The sequence below is a fragment of the Python bivittatus genome, unplaced genomic scaffold (assembly GCF_059951505.1).
Source record: "Python bivittatus isolate LINGU-HERP-01145 unplaced genomic scaffold, Pbiv_v1 ctg000440_np1212, whole genome shotgun sequence".
Lineage (NCBI taxonomy): Eukaryota > Metazoa > Chordata > Lepidosauria > Squamata > Pythonidae > Python > Python bivittatus.
Genome location: NW_028277063.1, coordinates 6,882,310 through 6,904,874, shown reverse-complemented (window position 1 = coordinate 6,904,874; position 22,565 = coordinate 6,882,310). Strand labels below are relative to the sequence as shown.

At 43.8% G+C, this 22,565-nt stretch overlaps 1 protein-coding gene across 1 annotated transcript; it reads left to right on the top strand.

Moving 5' to 3' along the window:
• Nucleotides 1-2,002: 2,002 nt before the first annotated feature.
• Nucleotides 2,003-12,217, top strand: LOC103052429 (claudin-6). Its single transcript, XM_007424004.2, has 2 exons — nt 2,003-2,109; nt 10,965-12,217. The coding sequence occupies exon 2, from the start codon at nt 10,983-10,985 to the stop codon at nt 11,625-11,627; it is 645 nt and encodes a 214-aa protein (XP_007424066.1). The 5' UTR covers nt 2,003-2,109; nt 10,965-10,982; the 3' UTR covers nt 11,628-12,217.
• The last annotated feature ends 10,348 nt before the right edge of the window (nt 12,218-22,565 follow it).

Here is a 22,565-nt window from a genome sequence, read left to right as displayed (position 1 = left end):
ACCCATGGGGAATTACATGCCAATGGGAGGGAGGAGTTACTGACACACACCATTCACTTATACCTCCATACACCAACACACATACGCTCAAGATCTGCACAAGGTATTTTGCTGCCTGAAGCAAAAGAGAAAACACCCCCCACCCAATTCATGTACAAAGGCTGATACCAACAGTCAAATCTTACTTCAACATGACAAGCGGGCAACCCAGGAGAAATCAGCAGGCTACCTTAGGGGACATTTAGGGGGCACAGAGCAGGCTATATCAACCATGTGCCCCAGCCTCTTATTCCTGATCCCTGGACCCATTATCTGTCAGTAAAGACATTGCCCCACTTTGTCTAATGGTAAGTCTGGAATCGATGACTCTTATACACGCATTCTTACAACACAGGCTTAATCTGAAGCACAAATCTCCAGAGTTGATCCCCCAAACCTGTTATAAATATCTCTGTTCAACCCTGACATGTCTGAATAGCAGTGCGTCTGAGCACACGAAGAGGACAGGAAGCACTAGAACTGTTGAATTCCAAATCTTTTCTGTGCCATCAATTAACCTCAGACATGGCAACAGCAGTAATATAATGCCATTTGTGGGAATGGGGGTGTTGGTGCCTTCAAGTCAGTTTTTTTGACTCCTGATAACTGCCTGGACAAGTCCCTGCAGTTTTCTTGGCAAGGTTTTTCAGAAGTGATTTGCCATTGCCTCCTTCCTAGGACTGAGAATGAGTGACTGGCCCAAGGTCACCCAACTGGCTTTGTACCTAAGGCAGGACTAGAACTCACACTCCTATAGTACTTTTTTCTAAATGTTCTACCTGCATTATCAAGCAATTTTTTTTCACAACAATCCTGTAAGACAGGCCAATACTGCATTCATACTGCAGACTGAGGAAACTGAGGCTGAAACAGTGGCTTGCTTCTCTGCATATTCTGACTCTTTTGGGAGCCCAAATTTGAAACCTTCCCTCTGTTGGATGAGGGAGCAGGGGTTTTTCTCTCATCAGGTGAAGGCAGTTTACCAAAACTCAATCCAAGGTCCTCTGATTGAAGGTCTCTTTGGAGCTGGGAAAGATAGAACACTTTGCAAATAAATCAATGAAATAACAGGACAAAGACCTGAGTCCCTTTTACGGACCGAGTAGGAGAAGAACCATGTTAGTCTATAGTGGCAAAAAAAAAAAAAAAATCAGGAGGTGCCTGTAGCACCTTTTCCAGCTAACAAATTCCATTAAAAGAATCAAGTTCTTGTGAGCTGCAGCTCATGAAAACCTATGCCTTTTAATGAAATTTGCTAGTCAGAAAAGGTGCTACCAGACTCCTGATTTTATGGACAGAAAGACCCCTTCTGATTTTAGGGACAGAAAAACCCCTTCTGATTATACAGACAGAAGGACAGATTCCTCCTGATTTTATGGACCTAGAGTAATAAAAAGCTTATCATAATGAAGGCACAGCTCTTCCCTAAGACCTGAATAACAGCCAAAAACAAAAGCAGGAGTCAGCTCCAAGGAAGAGGAGCACCCCCAGCCATTTTTAAATGAGGGACATCAGACGTCCTATGGTTCCAGGGTGGCCATATTCACATAGTGCTTCCAGCTATGACTTACTTAACTTCGGCTTATAAATAAAGCACACTCGCTGAGTTCCTGAGAACGAAACCCAGGCTGTTCAGATTCAGCGTGAAACCAGTTCCTAGAGCTGTCCCTGCTGAATATTCACTTGTTCCTTCTAATCTCTTCCAGCAAGGTTTTGGCAAGCCCCACTTAAGCCCGAGATTCGTCCTTCGACCCCAGTCAAGGTGCGGGACCGCGATACTAGTCAAAGCGTGTTGGATCTGGTTTCTCTCCAAATAGCCGGTCTCCCCTCGGCCTCCTCCCCCCCCCCTCGCTTTGGGGTCTCGTTTCCCCTCCCGCTTCCTGTCGCAGGTCGCCAGTTTCACCTGTCGGTGACGTCACCGCGGGATGATAGGGGTGTGGTCTGGGGAGGGATGAGGGGGACGAGAGGGGTATATAGCCGGCCCCATATGGAAAGGTGCGTGCATTTATCCCGCCCAGCGTCCTATCCGGCTGTGGAAGCGAATTTGAGAGTTTATGTCCAACTGAACAGGTAAGAGTCCGAACTTGATGAGCATGACGGAATACTTGGCTTTTATGGTATAAAAATAAACATTCTGCGTGTGTGTGTGTTTAAACGCTCGCATATGTATATTACAACGCCCGGGATCATCTAGCTTTATGAAAGCTGAGTTTTGTCAGTCTTGAAAACTTGTGGATCCGGGTGCGGGGAGTGAGGAAGCGGCGCCAGGACGCTTCTGTTGTGTCCCCAAACTTAGGGGGCTTTAGAGCAGACGAGGGAGATTCGAACCCGGCTCCCGCTTTCCGTCCCCGCTCGGGAGAGCCTCGTGCTGCTGGCGGTGCGTTTGGAAAAAGCGGCTGCTTGGAGAGCTAGGGCGCTCGAGAAGAGCGCGCCGGTGCCTACTTGACCTGGCTTGGTTTTTACCGATTCCAAATTAATTTGCGGGCGGAGGGGGGGGGTTAACCCTAAGCTCTAATCAGCTGTATTGAATATAGTGATCGGCGTATGCAGGGGCGTTTATTTTATTTATTTATTTATTTTATTTCATTTCATTTATCTATTGGATTTTTATGGCCGCCCATCTCAAATTCATGACTCTGGGCGGCTATCGATAGTAAAGATCATAAACGCACATACAGCGTATGACCTAAAAAAGACACCGCCCCCGAGAGTCGGGTACTGAAACTCCAGCGCTGTTCCTCCTGTAGAAAAAACGGGTTTAATGCCAACCTGTCGGTTTCGGACAATAGATCTCGATTATTATTATTTTTTTCCGTCCTTGGGAGTTTTTCTTCTTCTGTTTTCTTTTAAGTCGTAACAAACGTCAGGTGCAAAATACCTTTTTCTTAGGAACTGGGTGGCGGGGAACTGCGTAAGGCTACGGGTCACCGCGCTCTCCTCTTTCGCCCGTGGAAAAGGGCCGCTCTTTCCCTGCCTGATCCGAGCGAGGGTTGGGTGGCGCCCTGAAGGTTTGATGGCGCGCGCTAGTTTTGCAGAAAACCCCCTTCACCCTGGAGATGGGGGGAGGGGGCGAGTTTCGGTTGAAGGGCGAGGAAAAAGCCCTCGGGGCGTCCCCGCCCTCTTGTCGTCGCCCCCAACTCGGCCCCGCCCGAGACATACGTGAATCACAGGGGGAAACCTTTGTTCTCTGGAGCGTAGCCATACGGTGACCGCGTGTCCCTTCGCCTGAAAAGTTGGGTAGATGAACTGGTGGGATTGGGGTGACGGTTGGCGAATATCCTCTTTGTAGATAATGACTTTCTTCCCACCCTATAAAATGATGCCTAAAGCTAAGGATGAAATCTTGAGTACTTCTTCAGCTGCCTGCACCAGACAGGCACAGGCATGCACTCACAATAAATAACTTATTCCTAGTCTGTGGGGATAAACAAAGGCCAGGGTCAATCGCTACTGGCTGTATTTGCACAATCTACAGGAAGCAATGTCGGGTAGTTTCAAAAAAATGGGTTTGAGTAAACTGAATTCTGGCTAAGTGCATCTTGCAAGGGCGCTCACTGTGCCTGTTTGTTTGAGGTGGACGGCAGACGTGGTTTGAGAAAGCAAATCTCTTTCAGAGTTAAGTTGAGGAGGAACAGAAAATAAAGTTCCAGGCAACAAATGCTTTGGTTCTCCTGAAATATTTCACACTCGTAAGGGAGGAATCCAGAGTTCTGTTTTGCAGTTTCTGTGTTGCCTGGAAATGGTGGAGGCTGGGATTAAAAAGGCGCCGAGGCATAAATTCTTACACTGAGCATTATACAGAATTCTTGCAACAGGTGAATTCCTATATACTTGTAGCATCAAGCAAAGAAATTATCCATCATGCCTCTGAACCCTAAACTAGATGGGAAACTTAGGGGCACGATGCTTGGCCCAGTGCCTCTGTATAGCGGTAAAGTTCTCCCCATCAGAAATATCATGGTCCCATAACTGAGCTAGACTTTCTTCTTGAACAAAGAAGGACCGTGACCATCTCTCTTTGTTACAAGCAATGGCTATGAAGATGATAATTGCTGGCTGTTCTGACCAGGACTAGTTAAGACCAAGAGAGATGGCTTAATCTGTTGAATGAGGTTTAATGCTGCCAGGGGAGTGAATGGCATCCCACTCTATCTACCCAATCTAAGAGCAAATATAAAATTGACCTCATACAAGAATAAGCAGAGAGATGTGATATGGAACTGATCCTGCCATCGTGATATAAAATGGTACAATCTTGTAGCCTTAACTGGATTTGTGCATTGACTATTAAGTTGTCTTCCTGAACTTAAGAGTCAATATGAGACAGTGTTTAAGAGACTGGACTTGGTCCATGGTTCAAGTCTACATTTAAACATTGAGTACTAGGTATAGCTGACTTTGGCTTACCAATTTACCACACAAAGGTGGTGTTGCAGAGAGGAAAATAAAGCAAGTCCCCTCACATACACCTCATTGAGCTCCCAAAGACAAGGCAGGGTCTAAATATAATACAATGGCAAAAGCAGTGGCTGTGTTTACACGACACACTGAGGCAGAAGCTAGCCAACCAGTTTGTAGCATAGCATGTTGTGCAAACTGACACCCACGTGATTAGTTTATGGTATTAGTTTATTATGGTTTATGTATCACATGAATCCAGAAATTAGATTAATTGCATAAATCAGTTAACTGTGGGTAAGCAGGTTGTGCGAACACAGCCAGTAAGGCCACAATAAAGGAAGCTGTCATCTTCTGTGTAGACAGTACTCAGTCTCTTTTCAGATTAAAAAAAAGGGCCCATTTTGAGCTCTATAACTTGATGTTTGCCTGCCTTTACACTTTTCTCTCACCTTTCCTCTTGGAAAGAATTTCTGAAAGATCAGGAGTCTCATGAAAGCTTATGCCTTTTAACAAAATGTGTTAGTCAGAAAAGGTGCTTCCAGATTCCTACTTTTTTGCTACCATGGTCTAACACATCTACTTTCCGCTTTTCTGGGATTAGATTTAAGGGGTTCAGTTTGCCAAGAAGCAACTTTGTAGAAGTTATTTCTTGAGAACAACTGCAAGTGGTCTAGGGGTGGAGGGATGGAGACTGTGATAATATAGTTCCATGGCTAAACCTGTGGTAGGTAACTATACACGTGCAAAATGCTTGTGAGTGATGATGATGATGATTTACAGTCACCCACTCTATTAGACCTTGGGTGGCTTACAAAATTCAGAAACAATAAAAATAAACACACATAAACACGCAGCCCAGACTAAAACAGCCAAAAAGATAAACTATATAGATATGACAGGGGCCCCACAAATACATCAATACACAAATACATAATCACTAGAAAGAACCACTTTAGTGTTTAAGTAGCCTCAATAGATAGCAGCCCTGATCTTGGAAGTTAAGCAGGGGCAGCTTTGATTAGGACTTGGATGGGGCTGTTGGGTAAACTAGGAAGACAAGAAAACCTCCTGAAAGAAAACAGAGGCAACCCCCTTTTGTATAGTTGCCAAGAAGTTGATCTTGACCCAAGGGAAATCTTGATGATACTTTAATATATAAGAAACTCCTCTCAGGCTTAGATTATTTTGCAGATTTAAAAAACTGCTTGCATACATAGTGGTCTAAAAACACTTTGGATAATGGTGTAGTCAGACCAAAGCAGACGCAGAGGTTGGGAGCAAGACTCCCCACCACTACCACTTCCGATGGGTTGCAAGACACTGTCTGGTAGATAACCACAGTGTTATTGGTCTGTGTCACTAAGGACTGAAGGGTTCAGTGGGAGTGAGAGCCTTCTATGAGGCAAACCAGTTGTGTTCTTACCCTTTCCCTCTCCACAAAAGCCCTGTGAACATGCACCAGTGACTTTCATCAATAAAATAGCTTAATTGCAAGCCTTTGGCAAGGGCTTTGAAGGAGGTGAAAGATGGCAGTGGAAACTGTTTACCTCACAGAGTCCCTCTGCTTCCATTCCCAATCTCAGCATTGAAGAGAAAGATTTAAAACCTGGGGCATGCAAAAAAAATTAGGCCTTCTGCCCATTGATTTGGGGCAGCCTGATCTTGGGGTGTTGCTTGTCATGTCCTGACTATGGGTTGCAAAATCTCGGAACAAGGAAAACAATTAGGAAAACACCCAAACTAGAAAAAAAAGGTGATTTTGCTTGAATAAGACATTGCAAATAGCCTGCCATAGGGGGATGAGACAGATGGAATTGGCAATGTAGACGTTTGTTGGTTTTAACATTCCAGGGTTCAAGGATGTCATATTCTTAGGCTTTCTTTAAATATGTGCCGTTTGCCCTCACACCGCAGTTTTTTTGAGTGGTCAGTTTTGTAAGAAAACAACGATAATAATAGGTGGACCTTTTAAGATAGCGTTATTGTTGTTTTCCAGCCTTTTTTTTTTTTTTTTCTGTTCTCTCTATCTCAGCTGATACAAATTTTGCTGTCAAGTGAAACAGAAGAACTGGCTTTTGTAGTTGGTCTTCATTTTATATTTGGAAAGTGTTTCAAGCCCAAGGTTTACTTGCTTGGATGGTGATGTACACCAGTCCCATCCTGATTTTTCTGCAGTTTTATTCTGATTCTAAGTGAAGATGGTGATAATTTTAAGCATATGAAGAGCGTACTGAGCCAGATACAGCTCAATATGGCAGTTTTAAAGTAAAATAAAAATCTCGAATGCTCGGCTTACAGGACTCCTAGTTTTGTGTACTTGGGACATATTTTTCTAGGGGTGCCATTTGCATAGGTTACCAGGATAAAGTTTCTTGTTATCTACCCCAATCCCAAAAAGTTCATCCAAAACATGGCTTTCAACCAATGTTATTTGTCTCTATGTATTGTTTTTATAAAATCTTGGGTTGGTGTTCTTGCACAGTAGCACAGGGATGGGCTGTTGACCTGCAGGATCTGTTTTCTTTTCCCTCAAGATCCCTGAGCTATAACCGCCTGATACTGACGTCAAAAAATAGTTCAGAGCAGCCAATATGGAAAAGCAGAACAAAAGAGTTCTGAGAACCTCAGAACACTTAATCAGGTTTCCCTTCACTTAGCATCATCCTGAAGTCTCAGCAACAAGGATCATCAGACTGCTGATCTTAAGTGTCACATCAAACACATCTTGAGGATGCCTGGCTAGAGGAACTCTTCCCTAAAAATTCATTTTTTGTATGAGAAAGGGAATTTGCAGGCAAACCTAGTTCTGTCTTTCTCTTGCCCTGCTGTGTGGTTTTTGTTTCAGCAGCCTGCTGTAGCACACTTTGCCTGGAATTGATGAGGTTGGGTTTACACATTGGGCTAATCCTTGGTTTGTTTAACATTGGTTTTTGAATAAACCACAGTTGGCTACATTCACAGAACCTGTTTAGCCAATGGCTGAGTTCGCTAATCCAGTACGCTAATCCCAAACCAAGTAAATTATATGAGTCCATTGTGTGAAAGAAGCTTTAGGGTTAAGGGGGTGGGTTGGAAGTCAAGGACCAAACTCAGGTTAAGCCGGGTTGACCATTTTCAAGAAAGGGAAAGGAGAAAGCCTCTGGCTAGGTATGTACCTCTTGCCTAATGGCCAGGTGAAAGGTTGATAAATACCTGTTATTTCCTCTACTTAATGTTGCCAACAAACTCCAGATGACTCCCATGCAGCCCTGGGGGCAAGGGATGATGCAGGATGCAGTTATTGAGACAGCACATCGTGCAACTATCTTTGACCTCTTGCGAGCAAAGCTGTGGGAGAGAAGAGCTAATTGCACAAGAGCCATTGATATTCTAGGTACCTGACTAATTGGAGGAAGATTTGAAAAGCTCCTATTCATGATGAGATAAAGAAAACAAAACAAAAAAACTAGTGGCTGAGTTTTACAGGGCCAGAGCTGGTCTTGGAACAATTGTATGAGTGATGAGTTGGGATCAACCTTGTATTGGAAGCAAAACCTCTTTTTACCTCCTCCCTTAGGCTGTTTCCTGAGTCAGATGGGAACAGGACTTACAAAAACCAATTTTCGTCTTTTCAGGAAAAAAAAAAAGGTTCACCCACTTGGCTACCTTTCCTACCCACTTATTAAACTGATTCCAAAGTTGGAAAGTTCAGGAACTTGCTTGGGGCGGGAGATGGGTAGAAGGTTGTGTTACGTTTAGGATTAAACTGTTGTTTTCAAAGCTTGCAAAAATCCAAGTCACTGGTTACGTTTATATTGCAGTATGCCATGGTGTGGTTTGTTTGGCTATAGCTTCCTATCATGTGTGACCCCTGCCGTGGCGATTTATATAATTAACCATGGTAAAAGAAATCATGACTTGTGTATAAACCCAGTGATCTCTCCATTTTCTTATGTTAACAGTTGCAGCAAGTGTTAACTGCTATTTCCCACTTGGCTGATGATGTTAGTAAAATACTCAAATGTCATACCTCAAATCTTTAATTCTCCATCTTTAGCAAACCTATAACCTACATAATCTGAGATCCTAATACTTCAGTGAACAAACATTCCTTCCTGAATTAAAACTGACAATAAGTTTGTGCTCTAGAACTTTGGAATTCTTATGACTGAAGAATTACAATTAATAAAGATGCTGGACTAGGAGCAGGGAAACCTGAGTTCTAGTCCTCCTGGAAGCATAAAACCAGCTGGGTGACTTTGGGCCAGTGACTCTTTTTGTGCCCTAGGAAGAAGGTCATGGCAAACCACTTCTTGGCCAAGAAAAAGTCATCAGGTGCCGGGCTGACTTGAAAGACCATAACAGCAACGATAACTATTAAGCTCAATCAAAATTATGCAAAGCTTTTTAGTTCTCCAAAAGAATTAATCAGCAGGATGTGTCGAAAACCAGGGGATAGGTCACACAGCCACAGAGATTATAAACTGTTGAAACTCTTATAGCTGATTTGGTAATTTGGACATGATTCTGAGGTGTGATTCATGGGGAAAGTGTGCAAGTATCGCCTTGAAGAATTTAACATATGCTTGGCAAAATGACAAAATTAGCATTTTAAGTCATCAGCTATAGGATCAGGTGGATATAATGCCAATCCAGAGAAATGAGAATGACACTTTGAGGGAGACCCTTGTGCTCACATACATACATCCCTATCTCCTTCCATGATCGGACTTTTAAACACTTTTTAGTTTGCAACTACAGCAGAAGTGGAAGATTCTGATTTATTCTGCATCTCTGAAAGAGAATTATAAACCCGATTTAAATGTTGGCTTGACTGGGTGGTGGTGGTGGTGGTGGAGGAGGAGAATAAGAAAAGCAACATTTGTGCCTGGGATGCAACTACAGATTCATTTGCAAACTAAAGAGAAGGCAAATTGCTGAATTGTGGAGCACAGGGTTTGCTCCAAGAATGGTAGAACAATGACTTTGCATGGCATGTGATCAAGCCCCCAAATTTTGCAGGTTACATTCTTACAGTGAAATGACTGAGCCTTAATTAGTGGTGTTTAAGATGTTGGCCTTTGATTGGGGAAACTAGGTCCAAATCCCTCTTGACTCAGCCATTTATCTCAGAATTGTCATTGTTAGATTTGTTTTCTGGATAGACTTGTATCTAGTGGTGTGCTGGAGCCAGCTTGCACAGGCTCACAAGAGTTGATTGTCCGCTCCCCCTAATATTTAAACCCCTATGATGGGTAGGCCATGGGATGAGTGATAGATTCTTAGTTTGCTTGGGAAACGGGTTATATAATGCAAGCAGCTAATCCTTAGCACTGGGGGGAGGGTGGCCAGGGAAAACTGGCTTTGCCTGCAACACCAGCACAATGGGCTCTGTAACTTCCACCATGGTCGGCTCAGATGATCTCTTCATTAACTTTCTATTTGTCTGAAATTTAGATTAGCGGTCTCCAGTTTTACTATGTTTCTCTAGGCTCTCAATTATTTGCCCTAGAGAGGCTTTACTCGGTTAGACTAGGGATTTCTCTTAACCTGGATTTAGGTCAGCCTCCCCAGCCTGTTGGTCTCCAGAAGTGTTGGAGTATGGTTTCAAAATATGTCTAGAAACCAAAGGCAGGATTCAAAAGCATTGACTAACCCCTGTTTCTCTCCACCAGCAGGAACTTGGTGAACGCAAAGCTTGGTCTTATCTCTTCCAGTTTATGGTAGCTGATGGACCTCTCCTGCCTTGGGTCTTCAGATGTGTGCATGGTAACTTGCACTACTCTGACCTTGGGCCATGCTGCTGGGGAGTAATGTGAGTTATACTCCAGTAATGTCTGTGGTGGGATCCTCTAGTCCAGTGTTTCTCAATCTTGGCAGCTTTGAAGATGTGTGGACTTCAACTCCCAGAATTCTGCTTGCTGGCTGGGGAATTCTGGGAGTTGAAGTCCACACATCTTCAAGCTGCCAAGGTTGAGAAACACTGGACTAGTCTAATCCCACTCTGAAACAGTAGCTAAACTAGTGTCCATCAGCAAAATTTGGGATTTTACACTAAATCAGAGGCTGTATAGGGAAAATTGTGGGTGCCAAATGGAACGTGGCCTGCTCCCTACAGCAGAACTGAACATCCTTTTATGGGGGCTAATACTTCAACAATATGCAGAAGAGAGGCTAAACTGCAAGGGGCAGTGATTGCAAACAGCAGCATCTGTGAGGTGGGGGTCCGTGACATCAAAAGGATAGATGTGACTGGGCAATTGAAACCCCGCCCCCCCATGCCCTGGATGCAAAGTAGGTAGGTTACATCATGAAAATAAATTTGACTGAATTTTCCTGGTTTTTTGGTTCTTTGTTTGTTTGTGTAAGGTTATTTTGGACTCCTGTTAATGGTTTTATGTGTTCCCTGTTTCAAAACGGTGGAAATCCAGTTGACAATTCAGGCTGCACATATTATTAAATATTCCCTGCCAAATATTAAATGTAGTTATCTGATGCACTGTGATATTAGACTAACATTTCATAAAATTCTTGTCCCCCTCCAGGACTGCCTACACTGAACCATGGTCTCGGCTGCTTTTCAAATCATGGGCATGGCCCTCTCTGTAGTGGGCTGGATTGGGGCCATCATCACGTGTGCCCTGCCTATGTGGAAGGTCACGGCTTTCATCGGTACTAACATTGTGACAGCTCAGATCACCTGGGAGGGGCTGTGGATGAGCTGCGTCGTGCAGAGCACCGGCCAGATGCAATGCAAGGTCTATGACTCCATGCTGGCTCTGCCTCAGGATATGCAAACCGCCCGGGCTCTCATGGTCATCTCCGTGCTTCTGGCCCTCTTCGCCCTGATGGTTGGCATTGTGGGCGCCAAATGCACCAACTGCGTGGAGGAGGAAGACGTCAAGGCACGGATCATCATTGTCTCCGGGGCCATCTTTGTGGTAGCGGGAGTCCTTTGCCTCATCCCCGTCTGCTGGTCAGCCAATACTATAATCCGGGAGTTCTACAGCCCCCTAGTTGTGGAGGCTCAGAAGAGAGAGCTGGGCTCCTCCCTCTACCTTGGCTGGGCAGCTGCGGCTTTGATGATCCTCGGAGGAGCGCTGCTCTGCTGCAGTTGCCCCAAGAAAGAGAGCAACAACTACAGCGCTCGATACACGGCTGCTGTCTCTCAGCCCCGCAGTGATTATCCCAGCAAGAACTATGTGTAAGAGCGTCACGTCGAGATGAAGCTGTTGCCATCCTGAAAGCTTGTTGCTGGTGGATTCCCTGGGAGCAGTAGAACTGCATAATGGATGTCCCTATGGAGAACAGACCATCCTGCTCCGCGACTTCCCAACATTTCTGGCCCATCAGTATTTCCCCCCTGCCCCACTGTTACCACTAGATAGATTTACTCCCACATGTCTCAGCTCTTGTTTTGAAGAGAATCCTTGATTCGTGATAGAAGAATTCAGTATAGGTAGATAGGTATTGAATCAAACTCCTATTTTCAAGTAGTTTGTGATAAAAGCATTTGTGTGTGCTTGCCCCCACCCCTCCATTACACAACCTGAAACAGCCTGTGATGGCTCAGAGACCAAATCCTGTTCCATAGGATCATGGGGGGAGGGGTGGAAATGGGTTACTCTAAGCCTATGTTTTTGAAGCTGTGATAATGTTGTACAGTATTTTGTGAAGAAAAGGGATGTGGCCTTTTAGCCCTCTTACTGTTTTTAACTTTTTGCAATTGCTCTTGCATGCATTTCATACTGGAAGCCAGTTTTTCCTCTTTTTTTTTTTTTTTTTAATATAACCGGAATAAAATTAAGGCTTTTGTATATAGCGGTTTGTCTTGTTCTTTGTGTGTGTGTGTGTGTGTGTAACTCTGATATTCACCTGGGAATCTACCTCTGGAAAAAGGTGTTTTTTTTTCCTGGTTCATGAAGTCAAAGCTTTCATCATCGGTGCTTTCCATTTCATTGAAACTGCACGTGAGGGTGGATGGTTTTTCACAATAGGGCATTCCCAAAGTAGAAACTCCTGCATTGCAGAAGGGCTAGATAGAAAGGCTGGGTTGGGGAGAATGCAGTGCGGGAGGAATACATTCAAGACAACTATATTTCTTTGTCCAACAGAGGGCAGGAAACCGTGATGATGAATGGCGACTGATGCTCCCCGCCACCACCCGTTGCTGTGGTTATTATTGCTGCGTTCACAGATAAGCCATAAGGTGATTTGCTTGGTTTTGATCTAGAGTGTTGTGTGAATTCAGATAGCTGAGGCTTATTCACTAGCCATCCCAGCCCAGTTAGGTGCAGCACCTAACCAACCTTGGCTTATCTCGAACTCTTTGAGATTGATTCCGGTCAGTATTTGGGTGGGATGCCGCCAGGAAATGGTAGAGCTGTACACTGGATTGGGAAGGATTTCAGTACTGTGGCCAAGAAAACCACTGGTTGTCTGTGAAGCCACCAGGAGCTCAAACTAATGTAGACTTTACAGTGCTTGCATTTGCCTAGTCTTCCCCAATCTGGGGTTATCTAGAGGTGTCGACTTGAACTCCCAGAATTCCTTAGGCAATATGGCCATTGCTGAGAATTATGGGAATTTTAAGTCCATACTATGGAGGGAGCTGAGACTGGAGATGGCTGCAGTATATCATGAGTAGGCAAGCTGTGGCTTTGTATTACATTTGAACCCAGATTGAATCTGAATGTTTGTATGTTAAACTATGGCTTGTTTAACTGTTTACTCAATAAACCACAACTGACTGGGTTCATACCTGCTGTCTTCTGTGGCGGAGTTTGCACAACACACTGCCACAAAACCAAATAAACCATCTCATCCAGCAATGTTCATAATAAATCACCATGATGCTGAAATACTGATACGGAATTATGTCAGTGAAAATGCTGCAGGTTACATATTTACATTAGATATCACACATGTCATTTGCACTTTGCTCCCCTGCAGTCACTCATGACCATGGGTGTCTACAAAGTGACATCACATTCATCATGATGTCACCCAAATTATTCAAATTAAGTAATTAGGATGGCATTGTGATATGCATGGCATTATCATGACTTCTACCAGTTGCCTGTGACTACAGTGTACCCATCTAGCATAACCATTGGACAAAATCTGGGGGTGATGGAAGCTATAAACCTATACCATGAATCTAAAATCATGGCATTTGCCAAAAGGCCCAAGAGCCACTCCTGGAGCACAGATGACTACAAGATTGAGCAGGTCTCCTGTTTCAAATATCTGGGGGTAGTTCTTCATACCACTGGCAGTAGGAAAGCCCATGGGGACTACGTTGCTGAAAATGCACAGAGGAGCTCATCTGCCATCCTTAAATTTCTCAAGACAAGAGGTGGCCACTATATTCCTGCAGCACTCAAATTATTCAAAGCCAAGCCAATAGCACAACTACTTTATACTGCCCAGCTGGGCCCCTTCCCCAATTTTGCACCATTAGAACTTGTACAATCCAAATTTCTAAGATCGGCCCTTCAAGTCCCAAAATGTGTCTTTAATGCCACCCTAAGACTAGAGACAGGCCTCATGAAAGTGAAGGCTAGAGTGTGGGTGACCATACTCAACTGTCAATTCAGACTCCCCTTTTTCCCTCTTGGCCTTGCCCCATTAACTATGAGGGACGATTTTCAGTCCACATGGAAACAGGTAGAAGCAACTAAAATCTCAACCTTGGGCTTCTCTCCACGTCTTCTACTCAGCATGGGATATGACCAGGCCAAAGCACTCATCAAATAGCATGTAGCAGACACAGAGCGCCAACCGGTTCTAGCCAGGTCCCCAACCTTTATTGCCAGTGAATCCAACAGGTACTCTGCCTCCTCTATGGCTTACGTAACTAAACTTGAAGTACCTAAACACCAGAGGGCCTTTACTCTAGCACGATGCCATGCCCTCCCCTCAGCTGTCCTTGAAGGACGATACAGGAAGATCCCTTACCCTGAGAGACAATGCCCGTGACTCTGGACACGCAGAAACAACAGAGCATGTGCTTCTCCGGTGCCTATATTACACAGACATTCATACTAGCCTCATCTCACCATTACTGCATAAATACCAGGGCGCACTCTACACCTCCCTGCTGCTTTCAGATACCAACCCTGCTACAACATATAATGTTGCCAGATTCTGCGCAGCAGCGATTAAAATTCGTCAGATGATGCCTGTGCCACAAACTAGTCTGAATCACCATCCAGTTCATCATACTAGAGCGCTCTGTAATTTGATAGATATAGTCTGCCACATACTAACCTTTATGTCCCCTTAGCCCCTCTAATGCTCCTACCCCTCCTTTCAGATTTTTTTAGACTCTTGTTTTTTATACATACTTTCTGTTTTACTATGTATATTTTTAATATCTTCTAGCTTTTCATAATTTTTCTTTTAGATCCCTTTTAGATATATATTTTCTATTTTATATCTTTAGCTTTTTATTATTATTTTTCTGAAGTATTTTCTATGCTTTTTAAACTGACTGTACCCCACCCTCCTTATGCTGGTATTTGACCGTAATAAAGATTTGATTTGATTTGATTTGATTTGATTAGACCATGAAGGCCGCTACATTGGGGAAAGACATTTGTAGGTTACGCTGTAACCCTCGCCAAAAGAAGGATGTCATTTTTATATTGCCTCCATCAAAGTAATATTGGGTTTCCAGAACTTTTTTACAGAACTTCTTCCAGAATAGTTAAGTATTATCTATTGGGGACATCTAAGAGAGCCCCACATTGAAGAAGGCTGATGGAGACTTCAAATGAGGCAAAATTCTCATGGTTCAATGCCAGGCCTCTGTTCTCTGCAAAAGAAATTGGATTAGCACAAATCATACTAAATTGTATAGCCTAGGATATCTGAAGATCATCAGGTTACAGGAGGCTGAATTAAAATATTTTTTTAGTTCCATCTACTGGTTTTAGCAGAAAGAGCTTGCAAATTAGTAGATTCAGAATGGATCCTAGGGCTGGGAATTGTCCAGAGTCAATTTCCTAGACAATTCTGGTTATCTAATAAACCATTATTAAACAATGATATAGTAGGACAGTGTGTTAACCCAAGAGAACCAGTTTGGTGTAGTGGTTAAGGCATCAGGTTAGAAACCGGGAGACTGTAAGTTCTAGTCCTGCCTTAGACACGAAGAGAACTGGGTGACCCTGGGCCAGTCACTCTCTCTGAGCCCTAGGAAGGAGGCAGTGGCAAACCTCTTCTGAAAATCTTGCCAAGAAAACTGCAGGGAATTGTCCAGGCTGTCACCAGGAGTCAACACTGACTTGAAGACACAAATAAAAAAAATGTTAACCCAATCATTGTGCACAAGCTTTTGACAGCAATGAGATGCGGAGTCAGTTACAAGAAAAGAAAAACTTTATTGAACTTGAGACATTCAAATTTAAGGTAATGATTCCACTTATCCTCCCATCTGCCTCAGATGAGAACTTGGAGAACAATTTCTGAAGCAGTAAACAAGGTCTTCAGACAAGAGAATGAGAGAAGGACAAATTTGGAAAAGGATATATAACAGTTGCATTAGCATACATCATCAACATGAAATCACCTGGCCCAATATTTTATTTTCCACCTCATATCTTCTAAACATTTTCTCTCAGATCCACAGACAAGGCATGGAGTTACAGGTCTTCCCTTCATCTTGCAAAACAACCCCACAGCATCAATACTAGGCTCCCCAAGGAGATCATTATTACTTCTTTAGCAGAAAGCCTTATTCTTTAAATCCTGAGCATGTGGCGATGGAGACAGTAAAGCCTTCTGCACACGTTCAAAAGTTCCAAGCAGATCTCAGCCAGATGTCTCATCCAATAAACCTTTCCCAGAGAGATAGTTCTACCAATTAGGACTTCAAAACTATAGTAGGGAGGAAGCAAGAGCGAAAGAAGATAAGCAATCACTTTGCCCCAAGGAAGTATGTACATTCCTGATGAAGATACTAGAATACAGTATGTACCAAAACCACAGGAATCTATAGCTCTGAGGCAAGGCTAGTTCCTTGGAGGAATTTCGGTTTTGCCCCAACATATCCTGCGAAAGTCACACTACTGTCCAGCACAAAGTGATGATAAGCACACATAGTGATAGAGCTAGTCTGCACAAAATATTTTGATTCTCAGGAGACTGCTGATCCTGAAAGTGCAAAGCAGATACAAAGAGCAAAGTCAAGCTGGGAAAACTAGGGATTGGCTAAAATTTTCTGAAGCAACTTGAAGGGAAGAAGTTGGCAACGGTGATGGGGTTGAACCAGGAACTTAACGTAAGTGTTGAAGGCTGGAGTTCTGCTATGGTTGATCTACCACTAAAGCAGCAGCCTTAAGCAACTGATTTTAGATACCATGAAAGGGCAGCACATGGTTAACTGTTTAACTAGTGGTTTGTTTTTATTGCCAAGGAAGTGAAGCACTTAAAGATTTTTTGCCTCAAATTCCACAATAACACAAGTGCTACACACTTGGATTAGCACACAGACTATCACAGAACTGGGTGATTGCTGGAAGAAGATGGGAGAAAGACTAAATAACCAGAAAAAGAAAATGAAAGTACAGTACAGAATTGGACAATTGGGGGGGGGGCTCATTAAGACATGGTAGATGAGGCTGAAAGAGAGATCTTCCCAGGAACCCCAGTAAATTGGGTGAAGATTCAGACTTAGAATTCTCCAATCCTTTGTTGCTGTTGTTGTTCTTTTGAGTCAGTCTTGACTCCTGGCAACTGCCTGGACAATTCTCTGCAGTTTTCTTGGGAAGATTTTCAGAAGTGGTTTGCCATTGCCTCCTTCCTAGGGCTGAGAGAGAGGGACTGTCCCAAGGTCACCCAGCTGGCTTCATCCTTAAGATAGGACTAGAACTCGCAGTCTCCCAGTTTCTAGCCTGCTCCCTTGACCACTACACCAAAGTGGCTCTCATGCTAACATTCATATCACGTTGCCTGTCATGAGAAACCTGGTTTGGGTTTCAGCGTGGAAATTTAGCGTGGTAAAGGTCTAAGTCCAGCATCCCCAACCTGAGCACCCTCCAGGTATGTGGACTTCAACTCCCAGAATTCTAAGCGGTGGCTGGGCTCCGCAAGATTTAGCCCTGGGATTTGGCAAGCATAGGAGGTTCTCAACCTGCTGCTACGTGCAGGCCTTAGCATAGCAGAGGCAGAATATGGAATTAGAGGCAGAAATCCAACCGCTGGTGTCTTGGGTGTAAACAGCTAAGATGACATGGGACGTGCACCCTCCCCGCCCCTCCCCCAATTGTTTCCTGCTAGCGTTCCTCCCTTGGCAGTACCTTGTGCCTCACAAACCTCATGCCAACATAGATGGAGGAAGCTATACTTCATGCCGGGGGTCTGGCTTCCTTGTCCCTATGCGCCTGACTGTGGAAGGCTCAGCCTGGCACTGGAATGTACTGGTACCTCTCCAAGAAGCCAGGCAGGGATCTCGTCTTACAGGGGTGGACTACTGGGCCCACATCCAAGAAACCTGGAGTATTTGAGGGGGGGGGCGAAAGTGTAGGTCTGCACTTCTGCGTGCTGGTTAAAAGAAAGTGAAGCCAGTTAGCCAGGTGTTCTCCTCATTGCCAGGTTCCTAGAATCTGAGTTTCTCTGAGAGAAAATACTCACAGTCCAGCTCCCCATCCTGGGGGACAGGTTTTGAGCAGAAGGATGTGAGGTAGAAAGGAAGCAACGGTCTGAATGATGGCATGACTGGATCTGGTTCTTCCTTGTTTGTTTCTATTATTTTCTGGACGCTGGCTTTTTCTCATTTTGCCAATGCAGCGGAGGAGGAAACGGATCCATCTTTACTTGTTTACTTCAGTAACCATTACCTCACTGGCTGTTTGTGTCGCCCCAAATAAATGATCCTCTGTCCTCCCTGAGAAAGGAAAGGGGAAGCGTGAAGCCAAGTGAGGGGTGGGCTCTTGCACTTCCTTTTCTTTTAGGGGATACTTCTCATCTCTCAGCCCTGAGAACGGAACCTGAAGAAAAAATTCTGTCCTGATTTGTGGGAAATGCAAACGTCCCTGTAATTTACCATACCTCTCTCCCTCAAGCATTGAGGCTGAGACAGGATTTAGCTCAGACTCTATTTAGGTTCACCTGTTTTGTGCTCTATAATCCAACTGCTCGCTTTGGTTTAGGGCAGGGTTCCTCAACCTTGGCGACTTGAAGATGTGTGGACCTCAACTCCCAGAATTCCCCAGCCAGCTGTGCTGGCTGGGGAATTCTGGGAATTGAAGTCCACACATCTTCAAGTCGCCAAGGTTGAGGAACCCTGGTTTAGGGCATATGAACTAGCCCATTGTGAATTATTAAACAAACCATGGCTAAGCATTATAAGTAAACCTGGCCACTCCCTATAAAGCAAACATCACATTCCTTCATGCACATCTCATTTCTGGTACTAGATTGAAATAATTATTCTAGGAAGAACAGCTTTAGTAGATATCCTCTCAATCGGGGAAGCTATAGGTGCATTCTCTTCCCTCTGCCACATATCAGAAAAATGCCTGGAATTCACCGGGGGGGGCCGGTAAAGAATAGGTGCCATTGATACTTATGCCCCTGCCGTTAAATGTATGAGGAAGCCATGTAGAGACCAAGAGATTTGTGCCCCTTGGGAATTTGTGGAGGGGGAGGAGGTCCATGAGGGTAGGAAATGGCAAGATAAACGCTTTGGTCTTCATTGCTATGCCTTAGAAGCAGCTTCAAATTTGAGCAAAATGCCTCTTGATGAGCTCTTTCCTCTGTTAACCTGTGCTAGCAACACAGCAAGCAGTATTGTGGTCTACACAATCCCATGTGGCTGTTCAGTGTGTCCCTGTGCATACGCACACACGTACACTCCACTTTAATTTTCTATAATTCAGAGCACCATCTTTTCAGAATTGTGGGGAATTAAAAGAGGTGGAAAAGAAAGTGAAACTTCCTAGGTAAATATTAATGGCCAGTCTTGCTTGAGGGGTCACTGCCGCCAACCATGACCTATTGAAGTGCTGTTATGAAGGCCCAACTGGGAACATCACACACTTTACGTTGTATATCTTTTGCCTCTATTTTACACTTGAACACACATGTAATTATAGCTGGGACTCAACCTCAGAAACTTGATATTTGCTTTGCTTTACCACCTTTTTCCTTTGATAGCAGGGCTTTGGCCCAAAATATGCAAAAGAATCAAAAGGAATGGAGTGTGCCTAAGTATGCCTGAAATGTGTACCTGCATTTTCCCCAAACTACCAGCCCCACCTTCTCTCTATGGAATTTAGTATGTCTGTCTCCCTTTGCACCTGGGCTTTTGGGGCAGTGGACCCTGGGTCCCCAAAGCACACGCCAGAAGAAATTAGTCTTCAGAAGCCAAGATTCTTCAGGTGCCACTCTGCCTGCTCTGTACTTTCCCTCCTATATGCCAAATGACAAATATATTATTTGTGCATTTCCGTGCTCTGTTTTGGACAAATTGCTGGCATGTTATTCTACACCACAGAGTGCAATGGTCTTAGCAGTTTGATATACTCTTGTTAGGATGAGGTTAATTTGAGGCTTGTTGCTTTCTCTCTCTCCCTCATGATCAAGGAGCGATTTTCTTCTTCTTTTATACTTTCACCTCGGCTGAAAAGAAGAGTGCTTCTGAGTACGTCCAGACTGCCTCCAATTCCACTGAACACCCTCCAACCAGTTTCAACAGATCAAGATTAAAAGTAGAGCCAGTTTCAAACCAGTTGTGAACTCCTGTAGCTCTGTTGTTTTTAAACACTTGGTGATTTTTACTTTCTATTACAATTGTGCAATCGCATTAGCATGTTAGCCTTACTGTACCTCGCTGTTTTATTTGAGTTTGAGGCTGTAGGACAGCTTAACCGGAGACCCACTTTAGAAGGACAAAGCAGACAGAAAGCAGTCAGGGCATCCCTGAGTGCATACAGAGTGCCATTCTTGAACTAGTTTACCCATGTGGAACTCAAGAGTAGGAGCTACTGGGTCAGACAAGATTTGCCATGAAATAGCGTTGTATTTTTAATATTCAGCATCAGTCCTGTGCAAAATGAAGCACTGGGGGAGAGACTTAACATTGCATGGCATGCTGCATTCTAATGACACATTAGGTCAGATATAGTCTTAAGGGTTTGTATTTGCCCAGCATGTCATACTTGGCTAAATTTAACCCTGGTTTGTTTTGTGGTAGCTGACTATTTTGTGCAACCCCGGCCCATTTGGTTCAATGTACTGTGTGAATCTTAACTATGGGTTAACTCCGTAACCAAGTCAAGTGCATTCTACAAAGCCTGCACTCCCATCCTTTGACTGTTAGACTTTCACATCAATACCGCTTCCGAAATTCTGTAACTCCCATTCCCCACTTCAAAAAAAGTCAGGCACAATTAAGTTACAAATTTTTTTTTTTAATTTATCTGAATAATATAGTTGCCAATTAATACTATGCAGAACTCTGGGTGGGAGAACCATGAAAAGGAAGCTCATGGTCTCTTCCAGCTTAAGGGAATTGCATTATTGCAGGACATCTCTGAAAAACAAAGCAAATAGAGCAAAACAAGAGAGAAGAAATAATCTTTTTGTTTTCCAGAGACTCTAACCCAAATCCAAACAGATTGCAAGCCAGAATATCTTTGTAAAGGGACGAGGCTTAATGCATTTGTTCGAAGTTCTATTTCTTTCTGATGCATTTCTTTCTATCACTGTCTGAGGCAGGTGGTTGTAGCGGGTAAAGATCAATGGTCAGGGGAAGAAATAGACCCCTTTGTTTATCCAGGCCCCTGAGAGTGGCCAAATCCTTGACAAATTATTAACCAGAGAGCAAACAGTACCAGTCCAAGGCAATTGTAGGGTCAGGGTCCTTTCCCACTCCCCCCCCCCCAACTGTTTCACTAAATCCAAACTAGCTTTTTTGCTCCCACTTCAGTCTTTTTCTCCCTGCATCCTCTTGCAGAGAATTCTGGCCTTCCTCCAACATTCACATCTTCCATGAATCATTTGTTATTTATGCAGATTTGGCTTGGTTACCTTTTCTCTTCACAACTCTTCTTAGAGTCATTAAGTCCCTGATTTTTTCAGTCAAACATGCATTTATTCCTCTTTGTTCCTTTCAAAATTAAATTCCACAGTTTTTCTTCAACTCTGTCTCTCATTCTCTTAGGTTCAGATCTTGACCAAAAAATGGCCTTTGTATCAGAGTAGTCAAGGGAGTTTATATCACAGCCCATTCTCAGTGCCATTTCCTGTTGTTCTCATTATTTAATTTGTCTGCTTCTTGGTCTATCCTCATGGTCTCATGGCCTGTTCTCTTTGTACATCTGCTTGGGCAGACCCAAAACAATCTGCTGATTGAGATAAAGGATATTTGTGTGTTTATTTATTTAAATGTAGGGGTCACCCAACTTCAGGTGATTCTGAGCAGCTTACACTTTAAAAAATAAGAAAACCATATAATAAGAAAAAAGAACCATGTACATTCAGAAAAAAATGAAACAACTGTCAGGGGCTCTACACCCACCCTACCCAAAGTCTTCAAAATCTTTTGGAATGTCATCAGGGTGGGAGCCTTACAGATTTCTGGAGGGGATGCTGTTCCAGAGGATAGGCACCACAACAGAGAAGACACACTCCCTAGGTTCCTGTTTAATTAAAGGGATCTGGAATGCACCCACTTTGCCTAATCTTACTGGGTGGGCAGAAACTATCAGAACAGGCAATCCGTCAAATAACCAGGCCCAATGCCATGAAGGGCTTTGTAGGTGATAATCAGCACCTTGAATCACACCTGGAATTACACCTGGAAGCAGACTGGGAACCAGTGCAGCTCGTGCAGCAGCAATGATAAATGGGTGTACCATAGCATGAACATCACTGCCTGCCCTGCTGCATTCTGGACCGTTGTAGATTCCAAGTGGTCTTCATGTGCAGCGCATTGCAATCGTCCATTCATAAGGTAACTAGGGCATAGGTGAGCATCTGAAGAGCTTCCCATTCTAGGAACTGGTACAAGTTGTGCACCAGACGGATCTGTGCAAAGACCCTCCTGCTCTTTGAGTAGGAACTATGAATCCAAGATGATCCTCAGGCTGCGTACCAGCCTCAAGTGAGGAAGCACTATCCCATATAAAACTAAAGAT

Coding starts and splice junctions, on each gene's coding strand:
- LOC103052429 (XM_007424004.2), top strand. CDS start 10,983: ATGGTCTCGGCTGCTTTTCAAATCATGGGCATGGCCCTCTCTGTAGTG.